The sequence below is a fragment of the Barbus barbus genome (genome assembly GCF_936440315.1).
Source record: "Barbus barbus genome assembly, chromosome: 47".
Classification (NCBI taxonomy): Eukaryota; Metazoa; Chordata; class Actinopteri; order Cypriniformes; family Cyprinidae; genus Barbus; species Barbus barbus.
In genome coordinates this window covers 2,959,056-2,981,601 of record NC_136725.1, presented here as the reverse complement: position 1 = coordinate 2,981,601, position 22,546 = coordinate 2,959,056, and the positions used below count along the sequence as shown (strand labels likewise).

General features: G+C 36.9%; 1 protein-coding gene across 2 annotated transcripts in view; it reads left to right on the top strand.

Annotated features, from left to right (window-relative positions):
- Window positions 1-22,546, top strand: part of LOC306865520 (CDC42 small effector protein 2-like) — a 41,765-nt gene that overhangs the window by 3,867 nt on the left and 15,352 nt on the right. Inside the window, exons 1-2 of one of the 2 annotated variants that reach the window (XM_079410175.1) lie at window positions 11,887-12,085; window positions 16,309-16,559. In XM_079410175.1, the coding sequence (XP_079266301.1) occupies window positions 16,506-16,559 (54 nt within the window). In that variant the 5' untranslated portion in view covers window positions 11,887-12,085; window positions 16,309-16,505. Of the gene's footprint in view, window positions 1-11,886; window positions 12,086-16,308; window positions 16,560-22,546 lie in introns of those variants that run through there. The other variant, XM_079410174.1, reaches the window with a different exon arrangement.

Here is a 22,546-nt window from a genome sequence, read left to right as displayed (position 1 = left end):
TGAAATATTGTTCACTTACATTCTGTTGAATCAATAAGTTTAACTAAAAAAAAAAGTGGAAAAGAACTTGAAAAATGCTTTTAACGAACATGACTCCTGGACTGTTGTACATCCACCAGTCAGTCAGATAACAGTATAGCTTCAGGCATGTTTGATGGCTGCCGCATTTGCATTGCCTTTTCATTGTTCCTTTAAGTTCTTATTGTCAGATCAGCAGATCTGAATGTAATGTCACCATGTTTTTGTAATCATCTCTTTGGTCACAGTGCAGCGGGGGAGGCAGTATCGTCTTTGCCCTGCGGCGTGACATGCGAGACATGCAGTCAGGAAAGTAGTTTAGTCAGCAGACACTCATATCATAGCTGGGCAGAAAGAAAGGAAACGACCTTGATCTAGACACCTCTGCAAAACTACATGGTTGCAATACAACACTGAAACTTTTTACAGAAAGATTCAAAGACTACAGAACTCTCAGGATTTGCATTTATAGGAGTTTCCCTTTGAGATGCAGGATTTATGTGAGGAGAGCATTTAAATGAATCATGCAAGGTAATTTAGGTTTGTTGTCCAGGACAGCTGTGACATGGCTCATTTGCACAGCTCTTGGTTGATTGTGTGGGTCATTATGGAAATTATCTGCATCTGTGTCCTTTAATTTGCTCATTATCAGTAGATCAGGCACAGAACAACCACTCTCATCAGGGCTTTTATGGGATTGCGGTCTCATGCTAATTTGCCCTGTTTACACCGTTCAGTCGATATTATAACATTATTAACATTATGTTTATACTGTATAGCCATAGGAGAGCTGGTGGAACCTAAGGTTGTTTTTCTCCATTATCCAACATCAAATAGAGCTTTTCATTGCTTGCCACATTCGCCTTTGGTTTGCACACTGGCGGACTAAAGACAAGTGATCAGGCATGATTTTCTATCAACTTCTTGATGAAACTGCTTCGGGGTGTGTGATATGACCAAAACAGTGATACTCATCGCCTAATAGTAATTCTGGCAGAACGTGGGTTTGTTACGACACCAGAATATTTCTTAAGTCAACATCTATTACCGTTTTCACCATACTCACATAAAGTAATATATAAGCTACTATAGCGAACTGTATTATCGCCGATCGTAGACTGTCCTACTGCCAGCTCTGAACTGCTAAATTGTGCACTATAAGACATTATAGCACCATAGACCTTAACTTATTACAATATTTAACTTAATAATATTACATTGGCTTTACTTAAGACCTTTTTGCTTATGTCTTTTAGAAACTAAATGGTTCAAAGGTTTGGGGTTGGTAAGAAGTCTCTTATGCACACTAAGGCTGTGATTATTTGATCAAAATTAAAGTAAAAACAGTAATATTGTGAAATATTATTGTAATTTAAAATATAGGCTATGGTCAGATATAATTGATTGCTGTGATCTAATCTGAATTTGTAGCATCAGTGTCACATGATCCTTCAGAAATCACTCTGATATGCTGATTTGATGCTCAAGAAACACTAACGAATGGCGTGTTGTGCTGCTTCATATTTTTGTGGACATACATCTTTTCATGATTCTTTGGTGAATAGAAAGGTCAAAAGAATTTTTTAACAATGTAAATATTTTTAGTGTCTCTTTTGATCAATTTAATGTGTCCTTGCTTAAAGGCACTTTGTCAGATCTTGCTTGAAAATCTGGTTGACATTAACCACAATTCTTTTTAACTACAATCTGATGACCATCACTGGATGTAATGAAGTAAGTGGTAGTAGTCCATCGCTTCAGAAATTATGTAGTCTTGTTGAGCTGATTTGTAGACCAGATTGAGCAGACCAATGCTTTGTTGTATTTATTTAGTTACACGACTGGATAGATTAGCTGGAAACACACTGGATCAAGCCTCCTGAGATCCTTGGGATTCCAGTTTGACAGATAAAGATGTCTGTTTACCTATTTTCAGGCATGTTATGAGGTGAGGACATCCTTTCATCCAGCACTAAGAGGATCTTGGTTAGAGAAGTGAGACTGTTCTGAAGCGAAAGGTTTAGATGAGTCCATCAATGTCCTCAGCTCTGCTCCTGGGGGTCCACAGATCTGCACATTTTGCATACCTCCCTTATTTACACATAAGAACCCAGGACACAGGTCTGGTCTCATAATAAAGTTGTTGAAATATTTACAAATGTTTCTCTGCACTGTGCCAGGGGCACATACTGTTGACATCATGCTTTTCCTCAATATCCAGTAGACAAGTCCTTCTTTTGTGATCCAGATCACAAGACCACAAAGTCACAGGCCTCTGAAGACCCATTAGCTGGTCCACTTTAAGTTTCACAAAAGCCTTTCAAACAAACATATGTTTTCTTATCTTAATTCTCCTAGACATATGAGATTTCCAGTCATTAAGATTTGCACAACCATGATTTTTCCACTGCTTTCATGCAGCATAACAGAGCAGTGCTTCCCCTTTAAAGGTCTGACAGTAGATTGGCATGATGATACTAATTATATAAATTAATATTAATATACTGTTAAGTAATAAATACATTTATGCATTGGGGAAAGTGATTTCCATTGCATTCAATGCATGCATTCCCTGATATTTGCACCCATGACATATATAGTGCATATTCTTTGTTAGCTGAAACAATTCCTTATAAGCATTGTTTTTATTACACTAGAGAACTGAAGATATCGTTTAGACATTTCAATGCAACCATGTGACTTGAGATATCTGATGCACAATTCTACACCTTGCAGCATGCAAGAAAGGATGTATTTGACCACAAATGCCACCAAGTCTGGCACGATATGTTTGCATGGCTGGCCAGTGGTAGAGGGTTAATTTCCCTTTGCAAAGAAAATTGTAACAAAGCCTGCCTTATACTGCCATTACAGCCAGCTGGCAAAGGCAACATCAATGTCTCATCTCTCTTTAAGGCAATGACACAGATACTATTGACGACTGACCAGTTGCTTAATAAAGCCATCACTGTCTGCCTAGGCCCAATTTGCCATTTTTGACCTGTGAAAAAATATCTCAGATTCTTCCTAACCATTATACCCTTCAGGGCGATCAGGGATTTATTTTTTTAGGAATTACACCTATCAATGTCCTGAGAAAAGTGCTGTTATCAGTGTACTAAATATTTAAGATGTTCACATATATGAAATGTCTTAAATGATCTCTGATGAGCTCATTTCAAACCACAGCTTGGTATAAGCAACTATCTTATGATATAACAAATTGATGTGTTGTAATTTAATAGATTGCAATGCATCACAATATCTTGTGACTGACACTGTGCCAAATGCACAAGAGATCCAACATGTCCATGAGACAGACTGAAACTGCAGTATCAGTTTCAATGTCTATTGCAGGTTCACTTCACTTGTGTCGCTTACAGCTCTGACCACAAAGAAATTTTTAGTATTTGCACCTATTTTTTAATTAATTATTAATGTTTCTGGTTATTGAAAAGTATGGAGGTGCAGAAGCCTTCAGAGAAATGTATGGACCAAGAGCAAAAACCAAGAATGAGCTTGATTTTAAAACATCTTGAAGAAAGCAAGCATGTGTCGTGAGCTCACGGGACTCTCGTGCATCACATGCTTGAAAGTTGAGTGTTCTCGTGCACAGCCACTGAAAACAGGATGCACGCTGATTGACAATGACATGGTTTCAGTCACTCTGATATATTTACAAACAGCCAAAGACACTGAGCTGCCCCTGACACGAGGGTACTTGCTCCTATTTCTGTTGGCATCTCAAAGCAGGCATCTTTTAGTATGGCTTTTATGCAAATTTGAAAGGCTCTAAAAGAAACATAAAATAAAAACTCAGTAATTAAATTTGGAAGTTACAAGCATTCTCAGTATACAGTTATGAATGGCACACAACCCTGTTGCCTTCTGGTACTTTATATGACATTTGACATTTTTTTATCTACCTCATGTCATTCCAAACCTGTTTAAAACTCTTTATTTGAGTTTTGCATAAACTACTATTTTGACTTTTTCTTTAAAATAATGACACTGGATTTCAAGTGCAATGCATATAGACCAAATTAGCAAAGTACTGTAAACATTTAACTCATTTCATTGACAAGTTGCAAGATCATAATTTTTAAAGTGACAAGTGTGGGTCTCTAGACGCCAGTGTCTGAACTACTTTGAGCCCACAAACTCTCTCTGGAGGTGATGTAACACACACACACACACACACATTCATCATGTGTTTGTAATGAACAGGAGGGGAAATATCTGCACTTCATGAAAGTGATTGAAATAACACCAGCGATATGCTTTACAGAGTTGCTCAGCTGTAGAAGGGACATTATGTGGAAAAAGGCTTCTGGTTCAGTTCACATTCACTTTTGGTTTCCACAAAAATGAAATCTGCCACAGCTCTTTAATTTCATTTGACACTGCTTGATGCATCTTCACCCCGCAAGTTTATTGTGCAGTTGTTTCTATGTGGTTACTTACTAAAAGGGCCCTTAGTTTGTATAATATTTTTGATCTCTAGATAAGTCTCAGGTACCTTCTCCTCGAACAAAAAATGTGCCTGTGGCGACATTTCTATACAAAATGATTTCATGCTGCTTCTTGCATGTTTCAAAATTTCCATTGCATTGCACTAAAAACATGTTCAGTTATTACGTTATTTGTTGTATGTATTGTAGAAGTTCGTAAACGAATTGTCTGGTTAGTGAAATCTCACAACAAAGGCAAACGTACGGTGGCCGAGAAGTGCAAAACAAATCACGATTCTGAAAACAAAATAACAAATTACAAACACAAATGCAAATCTAAAAAACAAAATAACAATTCAGAAAACATTATAACAAGTCAGAATACACAACGACAAATCAGACAAACCGGAAGAGGTAGATCGCGTGTCATTGTATTTTTTTCTCCCTTTTCAAATCTCATATCGCATCAGAAAGGCATTTATTTTCAATAAAAATGAAGGAAATAATCCAAAAGTTGAAAATAAAGTATCGGGTAGAGTTAGGGTAGGTGTAGGGAGGGCTTTATTGCACCAATAAGGTGGCATCCATTTAATAATTTGAATTAAAATTATAATTTACACACTATAATTTAGCAGGATTTTGTGCTATGTATACTGCTTGTTGCAAATAGTGGCAATTATCCGCACCTCAGTATTGTAGTAAAAAAAACAGTATGCTATAATAACGTATTGAGTGTAAATTATCATTTTAATTCAAATGGATGCCACCTTATTGGTACAATAAAGCTCTCCCTACTCCTACCCTAACCCTACCCCATACATTATTTTCAACTTTTGGATTATTTCCTTAATTTTGATTGAAAATTGCAATAAAAGCAGATTTCCTGAAGCAACCATGCTATTATATCTTGCTTCTGCAAGTCTTTCAGTTCTTTCATCGCAACTCATATTTCACAAGACTCATAGCCAAACGCCCTGCATCACAAACTCAATGGCGCACCAGGTGCGCTACCGAGCAATTTTACTTTTTTAGATAAGCCATACATATGGAGCTGGTTATGTGATGGAAACATCAAAATGTATTCATTTACAAATCATGCACTGTGATAAAAGTGTATGTAGTATTGTGCAAGAAACCATGCAAAAATAAGTCTATATTAACTGATAATCTGCCTCTGTAATCATAATTTGTGTGGAAAGGAAATAAAAGCTGTTGGTGTTTTACTGCCAATAGTGTTCATATCACCTGGAAACTGCAGAAAGTTTAGCAAAAATGTAGGTAGAGGCATGATTTTCATGTAGCAAGTTTAATACTTACAGAACAATAAGTGATGCTCGCCTTAGGAAAAACAACCTCAGAATATTCAACATTGTTTAATATAATTTACATCAATTCAGTCCCTGCTCTATAACTGAATGAACTAAAGTATGTTCGGTTCTTCTGCAACGGCCAAAACTGAATTAAAGCTGCAATGCCACAAACACTCAGGGACAGGTGCCAAGATACAATTACGCAAGGAATTTCTGACCATCGCACAGAAGAAAGGTCTTAAGCATGGGAGGATCTCTTAAAGAGAAACATATGGAGGCTAGATTAGATTAGGACGTTCCTGAGCATTCTCTACAAACACGCTCTGCATCTTAACGGCGAGCTGTAACTCACACCAAAATGCAATGGTTTGAGAGGAAAATGCTATTTCACAGTCTTGGTATTAAAACAATCCTAGAATACACTCTTGTTTTGTCCTGAATAACAATGGTGCAATCACTCACTCAATGGTATTTGACCACATTTCTGTACTTAGCACTAAATAAAGATGATTTGTTTTGCTGTTGGATCATATGATGTAGAACTACGTTGCAAAACAGTACGAGGCTCTTTTAAAAGCTTGCAGTTATTTATGCCATTCTATCAACCTGTATTCTCAGATTTTCTAGAACACTGACTTTTTTAAATGCAGTTCATATGAATAGATTCTTTAAAAAATTCTACTTGAAAATAAATAAAAACTATGGAAAACAAGCAATGCATGAATTTTGCTTCATCGTGGAGGCGAGTAAATAATGACAGACAGTTATATTTGGGTGACTAATTCCACTAACCAGTAGGTACAAACTGAGTGGCTTTCAGACTAATTCAATCGCTAATTTGCTAACTGCTCTTGGGTTCACTAAAGTTCCACCAGGATTTGTCTGTGGATTTAATCCAAGCTGTTGGCATTTGTCAACTAAATCCTGCTCGTACAATCAAGATCCAAATAATCACAGATGCAAAACTTCATACTCGAAGCTGAAGCTGTCCAAGATATCAGAGCTCCACTTGTTGCAGATGTAGGCAAAAAGAAAAGCACAAAAATATTGGCAAGCATCCCTCCGCTTATCTCCACTAGAGCTGTGCTGTAACTCATAAATCTCAGATGACTGAAGAGATAAGAAGAGAGCCTTCTTCAGCAAGGCAGTGTAATGAAGCAGGCAAAAACCCACTAAAGAACAGGTTTCAGCTAATAGTCATAAAACTCATTTTTACATTTTCTGAAGAAAGAGTGTATTTTTTGTACTTTATTCAGCCAGACTGTTTGATTTTGTGTGTGTGTGTGTGTATTTTGTACTGATTGCCAGGGCATTGATGTGTTGTCTAAATCATGTCGAAGTCCCAATACCATTCAAAAGATTTAAAAGGAAACCACTTTAATTAATAACAATCACATTACAGCCTTGACGTCACTGAATTTCAGTCAGACTTGTGCGACACTCAATCGCTGTTTACAGATCCCATAGGAATGAAGGAGAAGTGCTGTAAACCGAATCCCACCGGTTACACAAAGTCAGTGACTTCTCTTATAAAACAGCATTTTTTTTCAGTGTAATCTCTAAAAATAGTTCAACCCAAAAGTATTGTTTAGTGTAAAACATGTTGAAGATTAGCTGTCGATTCATTAAATGATAAGCCGTTTCCTCTAAAAAGCTGTTTATACATCATAATGAAGCCTCTCCTCCATTGACATCCATGAAAAAAAACGGCCTCTGGTCTCCTTTCCTGCGGTGCAGCGTTAGCATTAGCCGTTACACTTTTCTTACCTAAAGGTTGCAGGCTTGCCTTCAATAGTGGCTTTGCTAGATACCTTCAAACAGGTGTGTAGGACCAGGCTGGAGCTGAACACTGGTGGGGAGACCCCTGGTTTAGGGTCAACTCATCCCTACAATCATTACCAACAAAAGCAGATAGGAGGAACAGGAGAGGAACAGAGGACAAGACGTGGAGCGTAAAGGGGTCATCGGATGCAAAATTCACTTTACAAGCTGTTTGAACATAAATGTGTTTTGGAAGCGTGTGTACACATCATCCTATAATGATAAAAATCCACCCAGTGTTTTTTTTAAGTCCCTATTTTAAAATCTCCTTTCTCAAATCAACCTGTCAGAATGAGGCAGTTCTGTACAGGCCCCTCCCACGATAGTTGATTGACAAGACCGTCTTACCTTAGACCGCCCTGAGTGAGCTGAGAGCTGTCCGCCGGTGCAGGGGAAGACAAGATGTCTCAGATTAAGCGATTGAAGTGTTTAGTTGTTGGATATAATAATGAACATAGCAGTCGTCATTTACTCCCGACATCTGAGCCGCTGAAGACACAGAGGATTAATGTTACTTTCGTTTTGAAGTGAATCTACATAAACGTGTCTGTGTTCGCGCGAATCATTCGTGATCCAGCTTTATCGACAGAAGAAGTGAGTATAAGGGTTTTTATGAATCTTTGCAAATCGCCGTTCCTAATAACGTGCTAGTTAGCCAGTTTCGGGGCTGAAGTTTAGTATGCATAGATACTGTATATATACCTAGATGCCTTATTATCGACTGTTTCTTTGGGCTGCGAGACGTAAGCCATCCACCATTTTGCGAATCTTTGAGCGCATTGACTGTGTGCGTCTACAACAGCAAGTTATACTCCTGTATATCTTTGAATATTCATTGATTATTATGGTGAATGCGAGATGGCTGACGCGTCAACATATCTGGAGCGGTCGAATAGGGATCTACACATATCTATGGTCTGCTCGTCACTCCACGGAAGAGAGGGGCGGAGTCAGCAGAGCTCACTAGGATTTAAAGAAACATGAAAACAGCTGATTTTGACAGGGTAAAGAAGGTGTTTTTTACACTACCATTGAAAAATTTTAACCAATGTTATAGACTTTTCATTAAAGAATCACATCAACTTGTGTAAAATGGGCATACGATGACCCCTTTAAGCCCAGATCCTGGACAAAGTGGCACATTCCCAAGAGGAAAATAATGCTGGCCAGCCACAGGAAGATTGAGACCTTCTATACCTGCTTAGAAAAAAAAAGCATACAGTACCATACAGTACTATACTTCAAACAACAGCTCGACTGTTTAATCTTGATTGCATTATATTTTTTAATTATATTATTATTAATTTCCAATTAGGAAATGAAAAGAGTGCTGCTTTCTTGTTGGTTTTACAATCAGGTGGATTTATTGAATTACGTCCCAGAGAAAGAGCTGAATAAAAATGGAGCCGCTTCTTTTATTGAGAGGGAAAGAACAGGGCAGCCTTTTTCTTTGGTAAATAAGAAGAAATTATAGAGAAAAAGAGACTGCTCAGTCTGCATTTGGCAGCATTGGCAAGCACGTGCAGATGGTCAGCCTGCTTTTGTGGCCTGTATAATCAAACACTGAACTGTCACAGAGTTTCGCTTTAGTTGACATGCATGTAAAACAACATACACTGTATTACTGAAGTAGTACTGCACCCAAATAAACAGTTATTAGAGACGTCCTATGTCCAACTGTCCACAAACTGTCCTAGAATAGAGAGTTCTTCACAAATGTCACTGTAAGCAAGGCAGTTTGCTAAAATATATTTGTCCCTGCATTTTTGTGTAGATACAGTGGCATGCGAAAGTTTGGGAACCCCTTGCAGAATCTGTGAAAATGTGGATAATTTTACCAAAATAAGAGAGATCATACAAAATGCATGTTATTTTTTATTTTTTTTATTTTACGGGGGGTGAAAACTTTTTGAATTTGAAGATCAAGGTAAATTGTACTTCATTTGTCTTCCAGGAAACATGCAAGTATCTTCTGTCGCATCAGAAGGGCAGTACTAAATGGAAAAATATGATATTTCAACAAAATAAGAAAGATTTGGACATCTTCATCCTGTTCAAAAGTTTTCACCCCCCGGCTCTTAATGCATCGTGTTTCCTTCTGGAGCATCAGTGAATGTTTGAACCTTTTTTAATTGTTGTGTTTGAGTCCCTCAATCATCCTCAGTGTGAAAAGGTGGATCTCAAAATCATACAGTTACTGCTGGAAAGGGTTCAAATATGCAAAAGATGCTGGAAAACTGAAGATTCTGCAGGACCTGGAGGATTTTTCTGAAGAACAGTGCTCAGTTGAACTGTTCAGAACAAACAAGGGACTCATGAACAACCATCACAAAACAAAAAAACAGTCGTAGATCATCCAGGTAACCACACACAGTATTAAGAACCAAGGGTTCCCAAACTTTTGAATGTGGTTATTTTAATAATTTCAGCTATTTTTTTGTCTTGTGGACTATATGTAAACATCTTTTATGGAAAATATCTTACTCAGGACAGTACTAAATAAAAAATAACATGCATTTTGTATGATCTCTCTTATTTTGGTAAAATTATCCACATTTTCACAGATTCTGCAAGGGGTTCCCAAACTTTCGATCCCCACTGTAAGCATGTTCTTTTCTTTGTTTACGGACATGATGTAAATATCCAATGAACTACAGATGGCTGGAATTTTCTGCTAAAATGAAACCTGATAGCTTTGAATTAGAATTATTCCACGCATTATTTTAGGCACACTGTAGTGATGCAGAATAAAATTATAAATTGTTGTTGAGTGACATTTTGTGAATGTTATACCGTCTTTTAACAGGAATCAGGTATTTTGTTAGAGGGCGATTAAAAAGTTGTCCAAGCAGATTTCATTCATGTTCAAGTCAGTCACGTGAATTCAAAGCATTGGCCAACAGAGAGCTGCTGGAAAGTGACTTCTGTGCGAGCGATGCTTCATGTATCGCTACACTACAGACAATAGACAATGGAGCTTTTTGTCCACAAAATGTCTCTAATGTGACAAATTATGAAAAGAAAAATCATGTGTAATGTACATTTAATACAGCAAATGGGAGATGCACAAAATGGCTAAAATTAAATTAACATTTACAATACACTATCCCAAACTTTATTGGTGAAAAAAAGAGTTTATTATCCATAGAGAAGGTTGTTCGTCGAGTTTGGAATTGAGTCTGCGTGAAATGACCACTTTTGTTATTCAACCAATAACAAATGAACACAGTGCCGCGTTTCACTCTGAAACCAACAGTGCATATATTTCATTGCCAGCAAAGAGACAAAATCAAATCTACATGGTTTAACATTTAAAAATTAAGAAATTAAAATGTGAATATTAATATTGTAATTTTATAGTACTATAAAATATTTCTTCTTTATTTTTATTAAATACTGTTTTTTTCCAGTTTATTTTATAGTACAATAGTATTATTATTGCAATATATTTCTTAACTATTTTATTTAATAGTAATTACAAAAAATCTAAATCATAAAAAAATAACACTAATATTTCATAGTTATGTTGAATGGGTCAAAATGGTGGGAACGTAGCCTATGAAAGATAAAGTGGAAAGAGATTCACTGCCTTTTAAATTTAAGATGTTTAAGTTAGTTCTATTAAGTTCGTTTTTTCCAAATCGTTCAGTGCTAAAAGGGATTGTTTGCACTCATACAATCAGGTTTTATTATATTATTTTTATTATAATATTTTAACAGTCCTACCCTCTATGGATACACACATATCTTGCTGTGACACATTGTGTGTGTTTATGTATAAATGTAGACTGTGGATTTGGTCACACACACACACACACACACCCACTACCCCAACTAGTGGCTGCTGTGGCAACAAACAATGATGGAGGAATTGAAAGCCAGTGTTCAACAACAAGTGAAACAATCATCCTGTATCATGCATTGGTTAATGAGCTTGAAAATGACAGGGGTTTCCCTTTCTGAAAAAAAAATCATTTATACATTTCCACTTCTCCAATCAAGCCATTTTTGCCGAGTTGCATTTCCTCATGCTACATATGCATCTCATGCTCTATGGCAGTATTCCAGCATTGCTGTTTTCTGGAATGTAATCGAGCATATGAAGACAAGTCCTAATGCTCTTATGTGGTACAGCGAACAGGATTATGGATTGTTGGGGTTTTCGTCACTGGTTTTCTCGTAAGCCAGCACATTGCGAGTGTTTCTCCACCCCAGCATTGCTTACGTAAGCCGCATTCAGTGGGAGGATGGTGCTTACATAAAAGCCTCCTCGGCGGTGGAACGGAGGGGCGGGGCTTAGGCTCAGGAGCGTGCATGAGCCCTCATGAGCGGTCAGTGATGCAGTGAATGAATGCCACTCGCCCGCTGATCCGTAACTGAGTGCGGGACAAAGGCCTCCTGGAGAGCTCACGGCTCCTCAGCCTGGGATGAACGCTGAGGCCCCTCTCCTCTGCTCTCACTTCATCACTGCGGCCGGTTAGGATGGTGAGTAAGATTGTCATTTCTTTGGGAGTTGTTGCATTGGTGTATGGTTTATGCATTTAGTTGGGGGCCAGTCCATGAGTCAGTTGTGTGATGATGGTTCTCTGATGTGTTTGCATGACATATAAAATGCATTCACTTGCATGAATGCAAATAAAGGAAGGTGGTGTGATCAAAATGTTATATTGGCCGGTATTAATCATTTTGTATTATAGTAAACTGTGTATACAAAAGTTTGATACAAAAGTTATTTGTGAAAGTACTTTATTCTCACCAAGGCTGCATTTATTTGATCAAAACTATAGTAAAAACAGCAAAACTGTGCAAGTATCATTATTGTTATGATTGAAAACAGCTATGCTGCTCAGTATTTCTGTGGAAACTGAGGATTTCAGGATTCTAAAAGAATTCAAAACTTACGTCAAATCGAAATCTTTTGTAACATAAATGTCTTGACTGTCACTTTTGATCAATTGAATGCATTCTCGCTGGATAAAAGTATCAATTTCTTTAAAAAATTAAAATAAACTGAAAGAAATCTTGACCACAATATTCGATTTGACCAGAAATTCAATAGAAATGGTTTATTTATCAAATAAACACACTGAAACTAATTTTTGAAACAAACTCTAATACTAGTAAATTTCACAAATAAGTAGAAATAATCAGCAAGTAACACTGAATTTTGAAGTAGAAAGACTGAAAGCAAAAAATACAGTTTTTATTTTATTTACAACTTAAGAAAATGTTTTTTTTACAGTGCATGTGGTAAGGTCTACATTTAGAAGACCCAGTAAATAAAACTAATTTTATTACATTTTTATTTTATTTTAAAACTTGATGGCTGCAAACCAAAGCATGCGTAACATCAGTGTAGAAACAGCTTAGTGTTACATTACGTAACACTTGAGTTCTGAACAAAAGATTGATATTAATATTATATAATAGACAGTTGCGACTATAAATTCTGATTGAATGAGCTACCTTTCAACCTGGTGTAAAATAGCTGTGACATAGTCCTGTGTATTTACCGCTTTATAGTATGGCAAAATCTCTCCCGCCTGTCATTGCGTGGCAGATACCCTGGGAACAGGTCTTGAGTGTATTGTGAAGGGTCTTCCTCTGACCCCTCACACAGAGGCCTTTCTTGCGGCTGACAGTCTCTTTCAATGGGCCGGCTGCTCTTTGTGGCTCACCGGTAATGGAGGGATTTCTGTGTGCATCCCATCCTGTCATCCTGCCCGGGAACATGGGATTCTTCCCTAGAAAACTCCCTTCTGTGCTAATGGAGGAAATGGAGAAGAGCTTGCTGTAGTTCCTAATAGTGTTAATCATAAGAATTAAAGTTCACATTTTCGGGGATTTTTTGGCTGGTTGGTTGAGCTCAAAGTGTCTTTTTTCTAAGAAAGAGCAAATCAGAATCAGATTTATCTGTTTGAGGTAATCTACACCCAGAAGTTGACTAAATTCTTTAACCTTAGCATGTATGCATGTTTCAAATTGAATCATCTTTTTCCAAGACCGAAGCGTTTATGTTGTGCTGCATTTCTAGTTTGTCTTTTGAGGTGCTTTCCTTTAGTCACTGCATGAGGCGGATATAGCTCAATCTGAAATGATCTCACATCTTGTCAGCTTTTAGATCTTGACTTGATGAATCCAGGAAGAATAGAGACTGTGGAGAAACTAGCCACTGTCACGTCAATAAAGGAATCAAAGCGTATTGAAATGCACAGATAATTTTAGCAGCGGAAGACGCTGCACAGAGACCAGCTCTGTTCCCAGGTTCATTTCCATAGACATTTGGCTCATGGGTTTGAGCACTAAGTGTTCTCAGCACAGGATGCACCAGCATGTGTCCACCACCTTGCCTACAATCATAGAAATAGCACATTTTCAGTCAAAAGTATTAAGCATGCATTACCAGCATTTTAGTGTTTTGTCCTAATAACTCATTTTGCAGACACTTTTATCAAAAGTGCCATACAGATTAAAACAGTTAGACAAGGCTGTGTGGAGCAGAGCGCATATACAGTGGCATGCGAAAGTTTAGGACCCCCATCTGTGAAAATGTGAATACTTTGAACAAAATAAGAGAGATTATACAAAATGCATGTTTTTTTTTTATTGAATTCTGTCCTGAGTAAGATATTTTACATAAAAAGTGTTTACATTTAGACTAGCAGAAAAAATAGCTGAAATTATTAAAATAACCCATTCAAAATTTCGTGAACCCTTGGTTCTTAATACTGTGTGTGGTTACCTGGATGATCTTTTTCTGAAGAGCAGTGCTCAGTTTAACTGTTCAGAACAAACAAAGGACTCATGAACAACCATCACAAAACACAGTCGTAGATCATCCAGGTTATAGTGGACTTTTTCCCCTATAAAGCACCATTTGTGCAATGAAAATATTCCTTCATATATATATTTATTTCAAATTGAACATTAAAGGAATAGAATGAAACTCATACAGTAAATGATAACGGAATCCTTTTAATATGGTAAAAGACACCAATGTTCAACATTTGTTATTAATAATAATAATTACACATAATCCAATAATACATCATTCTTGCAGTATTCTGACCACAGAGCTTGGCAATATGGCCAACATGTTATATCGCTTTAGGAGTCATTTTAGCATGGCAAATGTCACTGTGATTATTACTATATTATTTTTAATGGAAACTCAAAGAAAATATGGCTTATATTTTAATAAACATACAGTTTTGCCTGTTTTCGTAACCATATAGCAACATCTGCGCCTGTTGATAATTCAGTGAATTAAATCTTTTATTTAACTGAAAGGCATTTTCACTTAGTTTTTTGTCTTTTTATTTAAAACTTGATGGAAAAGATAAGATTATTCATAACTGAACTGCAAAAACAAGATGTTTGTGTGAGTTGTGTGTAAATTTCTAACCTCGGGCACACAGTCGCTTGTTTAGAATTCATTAACATTAGAATGAAGTTAAGAACAAATTCTGTTGTGAATCTCATGAAATAATGTTTATGATAAATTCTCCTGTGTGTATAAGTATGAATAATACATGTGATTATTAGTGAATGACACCCAGTAGTATGATATAATACTCACAAACTAATATTATAATTCTATTGTGAATTCTGTTTTCCCTGCATTGCTGCAGGAGTTTCATCCGATCTATTGGACAAGCCTTAGTACTTTAGTAAGTGAAAAGTTAGGAGCAGATTTTATGTTCCCTGCACGTGCATTTTGGTTAGATTGTATTTGAAGGTTTTCTTGTTACAGTGTAATTATACATTTAGAGGGGGGGAAAACACCCCCCTCCTACTGTTTTCCCCAAAATAACCAAAGTGGACTCCATATGCTTATTAGCGACTTACCTGCTACTTACCTCCTGTGTCCTCTCCTGCGTCTGTGCCGTCTGTTCTCCATCGTCCATTCCCTCCAGTGATCTCAAGCCTACTCCGCTCCATATTCAGCAAAGTGAGGTATCTTCTGTCATCCACGAGTTCCTGTCAGGAGATACAATCTCCATTAAGATCCACTCTCTACTATAACTTACCTACTGAACTGATTACTCACCTGCTTCTCCCCATCCACTCCATACCAGTCAATAACCTCATTCTGTTGTCAGTTTTACACATTTACATTTATGCATTTAGCAGACGCTTTTATCCAAAGCGACTTACATTGCATTCAAGTTACAGTTTTATCAGCTCTTGTGTGAGTCTGTTTCCTTAACAAAAATAAAGCGTTACCAATATTTTTGTGTGATTGCTTTAATAAAATAAATCAAGAGGTGTTGATTTGAAAGAATGACAGAACATGGTGCATATATATATATATATATATATATATATATATCTGGACAACTTGGCAAAAAATTATATTGTGATTCCTTGAACCAATGAACACTGAAGTTACTGTATAAATACTGATGTTTTAAATTAGAGCTAAATTAAAATGTAACAGAATTTAAATGTAGCATGTCATTTCCTGAAGCTGTTATTTTGGTGGAATATTGGTGAAACGCTGTAAACGTCGATCCACAAAAATGTTATGATTGTGAATGTAAACACGCAGCAGAGCAGACTATATAATTTACCTTTCATTTGATAATTGTGATATCACGATGTATCGCTATTTCAATTTTATTTCAGTTATTTGTGCAGCTCCATTTGTTCCCCGTGAGGCAAACGCTGGTGTAAATGATCTGACAGCATCTTCTTGTGTCCTGCAGGTCTGAGTGGACTGAGCCATAAACAGGCTTCCCGTCTGGATCTCTGCCATCGCTCTCTTCCTGCTCTCCTTGCCCTGCAGAACGCCACCATCATCCCCGATCGGACCTTTGAATCGTGAGACTTGTGCCCCGTCCAGAAGCGCGAGAGCCCCTCAGGGCCCACGGGCACAGCGGCACTTTAGGACTGTCTGCTAGTCATGAGTGAATTCTGGTTGTGCTTCAACTGCTGTATCGCCGAGCAGCCGCAGCCGGTAAGATTACCGGGAAGAAATCACTTTGTTTTCATCAATCACCTGCTCATGGCTGTTCCTGTTCCCCAGCTACCCCTTTCATAGTCTTCATCTGTCTCTCTTTTAGTCTTCTGTTAGACTTCGAGTCCACTTATAATGTTCATCAAGGGAAAGCACCATGCATGTACAGTATAGAATTAAGCATTTGCAACAATGCAGTTGTGGTCTACATACAGTACGTGTTGTTCTGCAGAATTCTTTGTTGCTATCGAGGTTGTGATATGGATAGGCTTTGGCGTGTTGTTCGGTTGGGTTACAGTCAAGTGCATGTGCATACATTGCATATATGATTACATGCAGGTACTTTAAACTAGTTTTTTTAACTAGTTGCTTATTAGCATGAATATTACTAGTATATCAGCAGTTTATTAGTACTTATAAAGCACATATTAATGCCTTATTCTGCATGATCACATTTTAGTTTCCTTAATCATAACTCATACCTAAACTTAACAGCTGCCTTGCTAACTATTAATAAGCAGCAAATTAGGAGTTTATTGAGGCAAAATCCATAGTTAATTATTATATAATAGTGTGATATGTTTGTATAGATGTTTTTGTGTCATATTTGATACATCAGGGTTTTATGGCTCATATAGTACAATATAGGGAGACTATGGAGTTCATTAAAAATAATAATATGAATAATAATAAAACTTAGTTATTTATTTGTATATCTTTGCTTAAGATATACAAATAATTTGCATGTATATGGCCAAAAAGTAAGGTGGAATACTGAGAGCGTGTAATGTAAATGAATGAGATCTTTATGACAAGCTAAGTTGCTTCAGTCCAGTAGGAAATATAAAAAAACCAAAATCAACAAATATTTACTTACACGTGAAACACAAGCTGCAGGTGGACGTTTGTATAGTTACTTGCTTAAAAGGCTAAACTACCAATCAGACGTCAGAAGGCATGGAGTAGGTTGTTTGTAACAGGTTTATCAGCTATGTTTAATCATGTTAATCATTTTAGAAATTTGCATATCAAATATGAAACAGCAGGGTTAATGTAACAGCGTACAGTATGTACACAATAAGTATACTGTATCAAATTAGTAGTAAGGACACCTAATACAAAGTGGCTGCTTCCGTCCTCTATATATTTATAACACATAAATATTTTGTCTGTATGGATGTGATGTGGCTAACATTAGTTAATAGTTATAGTTCTGGGGCGAAGGGTTGGCTAGTTAGCATGGTCCAGTTAGCTGCTGCTGCTAGAGCTGTTTTTGCTGTTTAGTTTCAGTAGACATTATGATACACAGGGAAGTTAGTTTTGCATTTTGAACATGATATGTCCTCTTTAACAATAATCAGTCCCTCGCTGAATCTGCACATGCAGATCTCTGTGAAAAGCTCAGTCAATTTCAGTGAAATCAGTAAGCAAAAGACGAAATATGATAAGTAACAGAAGTAGCTGTGTGTGTTTGTATCATTGCAACAGCACATATTTTAGCACACACATCTGATTTATGCTCATCTCCACGCATGTGTGTTTGATGAGTCTGTTATCCTTGGCTGGAGTCTCAGCTCTGCGTGGATGTGAATAATTTTGCCCTTTTTGCCCCAGCCATTTTTAATCATCACACATTCTGTGAGATGTCGGCTGTCACAACACATTATGTCTGAATTTGTCTCTGCTCAGTTAATAAGGCTGAAGAAGAGATTTATAATAACAAAATACTTCAGCCCCAACAGTGCATACCACGACTTCACTTAACCAAAGAAGGATTTACTGATAAGATGGATGTGAGGAAATCTAGTTTGAGACTTTTTGCCAAGTTTAACCTGAGTACATTTTGTATCGAGGGTTTGCAAATGTCTTGGCATCTAGAATTATTATATTAATTTATGATTTAGGTTTGTTCTGTAGGTTTCAGTCTGTTATTTGAAGATCTGGACTAGTAAGCTAAAGGTTGCATTATGGTAGTAGCCTATTTGATTTGTATTCTTGATACAAATATAAAAAAGTCTGCTGATACAACTACATTAATCTTGAAATATAAGTTGTAAAAAATAATTACAGGTGTTGTTCAACAGTGTTGGGTAAAGTTACTTTTAAACTAATGCATTACAATATTGCGTTACTCTAAAAAAGTAACTAATTGCGCTACTTAGTTACTTTTTATGGAAAGTAATGCATTGCGTTACTTTTGTGTTACTTTTTCTCTTCTGGGCTGGGCTTGATTGTTAGTTTTAACATAAAAAGGTCTATTTTTGGTAAATGTAAAAGCCCTTTCATACCAAAGGTTAAATGAATACGCCTCAAACTGAAGGAAAGGTTAATTCAGAAAGCTCAAACAAACCTTTCAGTTGTGCTGCCGTTCTGATTGCATGAAGAATAGAATACAGGAGAAGAAAGTTCAACACTCTTCAGCAATAAATTAAAAAAAAGAAACATAAATGTTATGTTTATCTAAATTCATTTTTGCTTAGTGGTTGAATTGGATCATCGAAGGTCAGCAGCAAAGACACTGGTTAATAAAATGGGATTAAATACATAAATGATATTTGTGTTTTTTAACATTTAATTATTGCAGGTTTGCGTCATATTCTGAGTTTGTGTTTCACTGTTTTTATCCATTTTGAGGAATACTGCTTTTGTGCAGGTGAAATGAGTAAATGTTCATACAGTAACATCATGTTCATACAGCAAACACAACACCTCTACACTTAAGTTCATTGTCCGAAATTTTCGTCCGAAATTTTTGCACGTTAAAAAATAAATACGACCTCTTGTTGTGTCGATCATGTTTGCACACTGCCTCCGAAACATTCGTCTGTCATAAAAAAAATTCGGATCAGGTTCGATTTTCTGCGTTTTCGCATCCGTAGCATAAAACGTAAACGTAAAAACGCAAATGAAAGTGTGCAATGACCTTTACTCCCGATTTCTCTCAACATGAGGACAGGAGAGCTGTCAGTCAGTACATGAGAAAACAATGAAACTAGCATTATTGCATTAAAGTAACTCAGATAGTTTCTTGTAAATTAAAAAGTAATGCATTACTTTACTAGTAACTTGAGAAAGTAATCTGATTATGTAACTCACGTTACCCCAATGCTGTTGGTCAGTAATCGAACAGTTACCCAGATCTCAGCTCAGGATCAGCTCAAATGATGTTGTGTGAAACAAACAAATTCTACTGGCAGTGAAAAATAGCAGAATCTCTCTCAAAATTGATTTATCAATATATTCAGTGATATGCATAAAAACACCACAAACTTTATTAAGGATTCAAACCGATGTTAATCATTTAGTGATGTCCCTCTTTGATGAAACACTAATAGCTGGTGTTAAAGAATGTGTGGATGTTGTTATTCAAAGGCGTTTATATTGTTGCACGACAGAGACTAAAGGCTGACCAGCATGAAATGCAGTGATGAGGGAAGATTCATTAGATGAAAGTCAGTGATGATCTTCTGAAGAGCATGGAACAGTCTGAAGAGGATTTTGTTCAATCAAAATTTTATGTTTTGGTCACATTTTCTCTAAACTTGAAAACTGTTGATAAGTTTAATTGGGTTTGGTTTGAATGAAGTTGTATAAGCTGAGAGATTTGCCACCTTTGGCCTTTTAAAGCTAAAGCACGCAAAGAATTTCTGAAGCTTGTGTTATTACAGGCACTTATGGAATTTATTGAACCTGAAGAAGCCATAGATCTTTTCTATCATATGGTGACGTACATCTGAGTAAAACGGATTATCAGAAATGAAAAAAACTGTAAGGTAGAGACGTGGTTCTGTGCATGGCTTGCTGATTGGATGTTGAGATGTGGGCGTGGCACTCAAAAGTGGAGGTAGATGAACATGATCTTACAGGGGCGGGGTTTATGATTGGAGTCCTGCATACATCATTTTCACAGGAAGATCGAATTATTACATTCTGATTAAATATTATGAGATCAAAACTATTTGAAAAAATTAAACCTATGCACGGATTAATTTATCATCTATAACATGTCTATAATATGCATTTATAAATCACATTGGGTGACATTTATTTTCAAGATTCAAGATTTTTTTTTTTTATTTGTCACATACACAATTATACAGAGTATAACCAGCAGTGAAATGTAGGTCAGGTCCGCTCCAAGGACAGTGCAATTATACAGAATACAAATGTTAAGAAAAAGAAAAGTAGAAAAAATAAAATAGTAAAATAAAATAAAAGATAAAAAATATAAATATAAATGTGCAGGTCAGTATGTTGTTGACTTAAATAGTAATAAAGAGGAATGTGCAAAAAAGTTGTACAGGGTATTTAAATAGCAGCAATATGAGGTAGAGAAAAATTATGAATAGCTTATTGATATGGTGATATTTACATGGAGTCAAGTGATGTTATGACACAGAGTTAGAGTTTAGGAGCCTGATGGGCTGGAGGAAGAAGCTCCTCCTAAGTCTCTCAGTTTTTGCCATCAGGCTACAGAAGCGCTTACCAGATGGAAGCAAAGTGAATAGTCGGTTACCAGGGTGATTTGAGTCCTTGATGATTTTAACAGCTCTACTTTTGCGGCATTTGAGGTAGATGTCCTGCAGAGAGGGGAGAGCAGACCCTGAGATGTGCTCAGCTAAGCGCACAACTCTCTGTAGTGCTTTGCCGTCCTGATTGGAGCTGTTTCCATACCACACTGAGATGCACTGAGTCAATACACTTTCTATGGTCCCTGAATAGAAAGTTTTCAGGATTGCTGGTGAGACCCTGAATTTCCTCAGCTGTCGCAGATGGTACAGTCTTTGCCTGGCTTTCTTAACCTGTGTTTGGATGTGTGTAGTCCAAGTCAGGTTCTCGGAGATGTTTACACCGAGGTACTTGAAGCTACTCGCCCTCTCCACAGGGGTCCTACTGACCATAAGAGGAGTGTAGGGCTGCTGCTGTCTCTTCCTGAAGTCCATGATCAGCTCTGATGCTGACTTTAAAAAATGATTCTTGAATGTCTTACAAGAATTTGAAATTAGTTAAATTACTTTGATGACTAACCAATCATGGAAAAACATGACTTATTGCTGTAATTTTTATTGTATTATTTTAAAATTTAATTGTAGACTGTTCATTTGCTAAGAATGATTTTTTTATTTTTTTAAATTCAGTATTAGATCAAAAGATCAAAAACCGATTTAGAGAAGAATTAGATGCCTAAACGGACCCAGTCCAACAATCAAATTGGACTAAAATAAAATGTGACTGACTTAATTTATCAAATACTTGATGGAGCCACTCTCGGTATTTTACTGTTTTGTGAGTGTAATATAGTTATTTTCAGTATTCACTTTACATAAATGAATAACAACATTAGTGCAAAGGTTTTCTGCTGAACTTGAGAAGTTGCAATAAGGGCGGCTGATTTTAAATCACTGTGCAATTTAAGAAGATGGGTTCTTATTAAATTAGGTCAGACTTTCCCTGGAGCAAAGACACTGTGTCCTAATTATGAGCTGTCATCTATCTGTCCTGTGACGAGTGCTGAAACCTTCATCTTCTGTGAGGAAAGAGGATCTAAACACCCCCTGATCAAACAGCAACAGCATCAAACAAACAGCGCTTCTCACTGGAAACACAAATAGAGACTCACCTCACAGCCGGCAAGAGTTTTCATTAGATACTTTTCTTGAATTGGTATTGAATGAATAGTATATTGTCACAGATTGGCCAGGCTCAGTCACCAGTCAATCACAGCGCACTCCCTCACCTGAATTCTAATCACCCACACCTGCACGTCATCACTGGCAATCATCCCGCACTCCTCAAACACTCACACCTCACAACACTCCAGTGTCCGGTCTTGTTTCTACGAAGAGGACTACTATAGCTATCATATCTCTATGCTTGATACTTAGCGTCTTGTTTACTTACCTGCTGTGTTTCATCCCCAGTGTGTCTTCCAGTGATCCCAAGTCTGTCAGCTCCCGAGTCTCGTCCTGGTCCATTGTGTTGGTCAG